General features: G+C 35.7%; 1 protein-coding gene across 3 annotated transcripts; it reads left to right on the forward strand.

The window, feature by feature from the left end:
- Positions 1-135: 135 nt before the first annotated feature.
- Positions 136-5,821, forward strand: LOC132104098 (probable ATP-dependent RNA helicase DDX6). Of its 3 annotated transcripts, XM_059509317.1 has the most exons (15): positions 137-265; positions 901-1,026; positions 1,464-1,562; positions 2,063-2,126; positions 2,306-2,410; positions 3,376-3,505; positions 3,591-3,737; positions 3,828-3,922; positions 4,085-4,207; positions 4,308-4,436; positions 4,520-4,636; positions 4,789-4,852; positions 4,991-5,092; positions 5,232-5,465; positions 5,624-5,821. In XM_059509317.1, exons 3-14 carry the CDS (start codon positions 1,513-1,515, stop codon positions 5,438-5,440), a joined length of 1,335 nt encoding a protein of 444 aa, XP_059365300.1. In that variant the 5' UTR covers positions 137-265; positions 901-1,026; positions 1,464-1,512; the 3' UTR covers positions 5,441-5,465; positions 5,624-5,821. The 3 variants fall into 3 exon arrangements, with proteins under 3 accessions (XP_059365301.1, XP_059365299.1, XP_059365300.1); XM_059509318.1 differs by having other exon boundaries at positions 136-265; positions 901-1,562; positions 5,629-5,821; XM_059509316.1 differs by having other exon boundaries at positions 136-255; positions 901-1,562.
- The last annotated feature ends 538 nt before the right edge of the window (positions 5,822-6,359 follow it).

Below are 6,359 nucleotides of genomic sequence, written 5' to 3' on the forward strand. Positions count from 1 at the left end.
ATTTTTTTATGACTAAGAATGCCTAAAATACACTATGGAAACCACAGTAATTTTAAGGTAATAAAGGCATGTTTGATAGGGTCATAAGAGCCTCCGAGCCGTTGATGGCAGCACCTCAGATACACAGCTTAAAAAAGAAACCCACTCACGTTCATGTCGACAGAAATACAACAACGAGAAGAGCTGTTTGAAGCGAATTGAGATAAATCCCACCAAGTAATTTACTTCACATATATGGCAGCATAGGAAACGGGTGTAAGTAAAGGTAAATATTTAGTTTTAACTGTCGGATATGTTAGAGTAATGTTAAAAGTTTAGCCTAGCTTAGCATAACTAACTAAACTAACGTTAGTTGATGTCAGTCAATTTGGGATAAACGTTATTTTTCAAAACGATTTGCCTGAAGTAACGTTAACTTAATTTAATGCGGCGTTTTAGTGCTACGTTAAAAAACTAACATTACAATATTAAGGTAATATTTTGAGTAAAAATAAAAACCGAGAATAAAGTAAAAAATATTTTAATATTTACGAGAATAAAGTTACCATAAAGTGCAACATAAATTGTTTTTCAATATGGGAATCATTCAGCATCATGACATGTGATAAGGTACTTTTATAAAGTTTTATTTATACCATAAAGTCCACTTTATACCATGAAACTCCAAAAAAAACTTTTTCTGTCAGGGGATGATGACCCATTATCACATTGCATTAGACAGTTTAAAAAAAACTTTCTGTTTGCAATAAATGACGTTAACAAATATAACATTGATATAGTTACTACTGTAAAACAATAATAAATTAAAAATGGATATTCAATGAGCATCTTCCAGAATATTTAATGTCATTTCATTTTGTATAGTGAATTGACTTTGATTTCCACGTTGTTTCTCTGCAGGTGGCACAGTTGTGGACACAACTGGAAGTCTACACAGAGGAAAGCACATCTGAGAGTTAAACTGCATCTGAAGAAGTAAAAGTGAAAATCGGCAGCCAGAAGACCACAAAGCGCTGTTTGCATGATGTAAATATTGCAGAAGTGTAGACACGAAAAGAAAGTTGTAGTCTAGATCTTTCTGTAGTTCACATTTCCTTAGCAGACAAGTTCTTTATTGCACCTGTCCAGGTATAATTTTCTATACTGTATGCAATATTTATGCACATACATATTTATTTATCTTCTTTTAGAAGAGCCCTGTAATAAATCTTGTGTGGCAGCATTGCTCTGCATTATTGAGCCTAAGCTGTATGTAGAATTTATAAATATCTCATACGATTCTTTAGTGATGCTTTTTATTGAGGCCTTGTGGACACTGTGAATGGTTCACTTGGTCTTATTAGAAATTAGTAAGGCGTTAGAAAAGTGAAAAAGACATGGAAAAGCTTTAGAAACTTAAAAAAAATGACAACAAAGATGGAGAATACTGGGCCTGCTTTCATTGGGTTAAACACACACAATAGGCATCTTATATGACAGCCTAAAGGCCCCTCTCAGTCTGGAAAGGAGCCCATGGGGACCCAAAAACCAGCCAATGCATCTCAGGAAGGACCTGGAATCAGGTGAGGTTGTTATACTGTCTTAATGAACACTTGTTTGCTTAGTTATAATGTATGTGTGTTATATGTGACATATCTGTGTACACTGCTGTTTAAAAGTTTGGGGTCTGTTAAGACTTTTATGTTCACCAAGGCTGCATTTATTTGATCAGAAAAACAGTAATATTTTAAAATATTTTGTACAATTTCTAATTGTTAATTATTAGCTGAATTTTCAGCATCATTACCCCAGTCTTCAGTGTCACATGATCCTTTAGAAATCATACTAATAAGCTGATTTGTTGCTCAAGAAACATTCTTTGATAAAAGAGTTCAAATAACAGCTTTCATTTGAAATAGAAATCTTTATTAGCATAATAAATGCCTTTACTGTCATTTTTGGACAATTGAATAGGTTCTTGCTGAATAAAAGTGTTAATTTCTTTCTTTGCAAATATATACATATGTATTACTGACCCCAAACTTTTGTACAGAAGTATATATATTAATTTACTGACACACAGGTTTGGTGATGACTGGAAAAAAAGCCTACTGCTCCCGGCTAAGGACAATAGATTCAAAACTTCTGTAAGTCTTTCAGTGAAATGTTATAAGGATGTTTTGTTTTTCACCAAAACACACACTGTAGAATTCTTATATATACATGCAACTTGCATTTGATAAGTAGTGAATGTTTTTCATTTTGTAAAGTATTAGTACAGATGATCTTATGATCTGTCTATTTCATGCTATTTCTGTCTCTCAAGGATGTGACTGCAACCAAAGGGAATGAGTTTGAGGACTTCTGTCTAAAGAGAGAGCTACTGATGGGCATTTTTGAGATGGGCTGGGAAAAACCCTCCCCCATTCAGGTAATAGATGCAAGAACTTCAAAACATAGAAAAGTGACCAGTCTTTCTGAACAACATTGGTAACCTCAGTGTTTATGCTTAATAACAGTGTTTAAAGGAATAGTTCACCCAAAAATGAAAATATGAAGAAAATGTATTCATGCTCTGGCTATCCAAGATATAGATGAGCTTGTCTCTTCATAAGAACAGATTTGGTAAAATGAAGCATTACATCATTTGCTCACTTGTATTCTCTGCAGTGAATGAGTGCCGTTAGAATTAGAGTTCAAACAGCTGATAAAAACATCAAAGTAAATAATCCACACAACTCCAGTCCATCAATTAATGTCATGTGAAGTGAAAAGCTGCCTGTTTATAACAAACCATTCCATCAAGACGTTTTTAACTTCAAACTGTTGCTTCCTATATTGGCATAATGGCTACAAAACAGTATTAAAGCCATAATATTGTTTTCTCCAGTGGTGGAAAAGTCATCTTTTCTGAATCAGGAGAGAAATATGCACAAATCAAGCACCATTTTACAAGCGCAGTCCAAAACAGTTTATATCAGTGGATTTAGATGTGAGAGGACAACAGGGAATTAACTTTTTCAAGAAGTGTTATTATGGACTATTATGGATATTTTAAGCCAGAAGCGACAATTTAACATGCCTTAATGATGGAATTGTGAGCAGCTTTTCCCCTCACAAAGTTTTAATTGCTGAACTGGAGTTGTGTGGATTACTTGTGAATTATTGTGATGTTTTAATCAGCTGTTTGGACTCTCATTTTGACGGCACCCATTCACTGCAGAGGATCCTTCAAGTGATATAATGCTAAATTTGTCCAGATTTGTTGTGATGAAGAAAACAAATTCATCTTTATCTTGAATGTCCTGAGGATGAGTACATTTTCAGCAAATTTTCATTTTTGGGTGAACTGTTCCTTCGTTTGTTTTATTTATTTTTTTATTTTTTTTATTTTAGGAAGAGAGTATTCCTATTGCCCTTTCTGGCCGCGATATACTGGCTCGTGCCAAAAACGGGACTGGAAAGAGTGGTGCATACCTTATCCCCCTTCTGGAGCGAATTGACATAAAAAAGGATCATATCCAGGGTATCCAAACCGTTTAAACAAGATATACCTTTTATCCTCCACTTTTTTTTTTTTTACTGTACTTTCTTTCTGTGTTAACCCACAGCCATTGTGATAGTTCCCACTCGTGAACTGGCTCTGCAGGTCAGTCAGATCAGTATTCAGATCAGCAAACACCTGGGTGGTGTCAAGGTCATGGCAACCACAGGAGGGACCAACCTACGAGATGATATCATGCGCCTGGATGAGGAGGGTACTGTTCAGTGAACATCTAATCATAAAGAGATTACAGTGTGATCATCTTCTGCAGTAAAAGCATGTTGTTCAAAACTGTTTTTTTCAGTTCATGTTGTTATAGCAACACCTGGCAGAATCTTGGACTTGATAAAAAAGGGCATAGCCAAAGTGAATAAAGTTCAGATGATGGTTATGGATGAGGTGAGTATTGCACATGCATTACTGTACATGCCCGTCAGAATATTACTAAATTAATTATTTCCTGTTGCACACTGTCACAATGGAACATCTTGACACCGTTACTTAGATGTTGTTAATACCACCACTATCAACGTTCAACCTTCATTGCTTGTTTTCTTCTAGGCTGATAAGCTACTCTCTCAGGACTTTGTGGTTATTATTGAGGACATCATTAGTTTCCTTTCAAAGAACAGACAGATTCTGCTCTATTCAGCCACATTCCCCATCAGTGTACAGACGTTCATGGTTAGAGAGGTCATTTTAAACACATTTATGCTTTCACTGTGCTCATCTGTCTCTTTCTACATCTGCACGTTTAAATGTTCACACTTTTGTATCTCGTCAGGCAAAGCACCTGCAGAAGCCCTATGAGATTAATCTGATGGAGGAACTGACCCTGAAAGGCATTACGCAGTACTATGCTTATGTCACAGAAAAACAGAAAGTCCACTGCCTTAACACATTGTTCTCCAGGGTAAAGAATGAATTTCCTTTTAGGACTTTGAAAAAAGAATAATATTTCTACAGTTAACATGACTCAAGCACTTCTCTCAACAGTTGCAGATAAATCAGTCCATCATCTTTTGTAACTCTACTCAGCGAGTGGAGCTCTTGGCCAAGAAGATCACGCAGCTGGGCTGCTCCTGCTTTTACATTCATGCTAAGATGATGCAGGTACTGTATATGTTTTGTTGTTGTCAGTTCCAGTGCAATTGAGATCTGTTCAGTATGATTTGCTTATTTGCTTCAGTCAAATTCTTGAAACTTTGCAGTATTGCAATTATTTGTGATCGCAAACATTGTGCTTTATTTTATTCACATGGCAGGAATACAGAAACCGGGTTTTCCACGACTTCAGAAATGGGCTCTGCAGAAACCTTGTTTGCACAGGTGAGTGTATATATATATTATAGTATCTTAACTCTTTTGTTTTGTGTGTGTGTGTGTGTAATTGCATAATAATGCTAGAAAAAATTAAATGTACGTTTTGTCAGGGTGTTTCTAACCGAATTTATGCTCTTGATACAGATTTATTCACTAGAGGCATCGACATCCAGGCAGTAAATGTGGTCATCAACTTTGACTTCCCCAAGAATGCAGAAACATATCTGCATCGTATCGGACGCTCAGGTGAAGTTGACAAAAAACACTGATGTGGAGGATTCAATTTGGATTAAATTATTTAGACTTTACACTTTTATATCACACACATTAAACTTTTATATTATTTATAATGTATCATTATATGGCCCCTGTGCCGAATTTGTAGGAAGGTTTGGACATCTGGGTTTGGCAATCAATCTCATTACCGCTGAGGATCGTTTTAACCTGAAGACCATTGAGGACCAGCTGATGACAGACATAACGCCCATTCCCGGTAGCATCGATAAGAGCCTTTATGTGGCAGAGTTTCACTCTGTGAACCTTGACTGTGAGGCAGAGACATCTCAGCCTGGAGGAGGGCCTGAAGCATATTAGGAGGCACCATTAGAGTGCAGGACAGGTAAAGGCATACAGTTGGGACACTTCTTAATGTCATGTAATGGGGAAATCACCTATACTGTGTTTATTGATCTAAGAATACCTTATATTGCAATGTCTATTTATATTTCTATATGAATCCGTGAAAATGGGATTGACTTTACCATCTGCTCTTTCTAGGACAGTTGGAGAATCTCTGCTCATATCTTTCATCATCTTTTCCTGCTCCACAGTATTATTTTTTTCTTCCATTCATTGTTCATTTTTAGGGGTGTTATACATCTTTATAAATGACCAGTTGAGACATGCAAGAACAAAAACTAAACATTCAGGAGTTCCTTTTTGATAGAAAACAATAAACAAAGGTATTGGTGAACACAGAGAATAGTATTCTTGCATCATTAGTTAAGAATTTACACACAAATCATAAAACAAAACTTGTTTAACCCAAGTGCCTTAATATATATGATCTCTGTCTTAGATTAATATGTCATTGCTATGTTGAAGTATTCCCAAAGACTAGACACAGGATTTTGCAGCATACTGGTGCTAATGGATTCTGTGATTAGAAATAATTGTATTGATTAATTGATGAGAAATGCATTTTCAGATTCTATTTATATTCCGTCTGAGACAGCTAGAGAAACCGGTATCCATGGAAATATTGCAGAGCTCGGGATTCAGGTGTGAACTTGAACCATTGCACTAAACTGCCGGAGTAAAATCATCTGCATTAGTAGTGTGTTTTGTAGTTTCAATAGTAGTCACAGGCAAAAGTAAATTTTAATTCTGAAGGAAATATAAACGTAAATGATGGTTTCAAAAAAAGCAATATATATACATTCTGAAACTATACTATAATAGATATTTCTAACTTAAACAGGCATGCTAAAACTGGCATAATGTGAGAGATGTC

The sequence above is a fragment of the Carassius carassius genome, chromosome 25 (assembly GCF_963082965.1).
Source record: "Carassius carassius chromosome 25, fCarCar2.1, whole genome shotgun sequence".
NCBI lineage: Eukaryota > Metazoa > Chordata > Actinopteri > Cypriniformes > Cyprinidae > Carassius > Carassius carassius.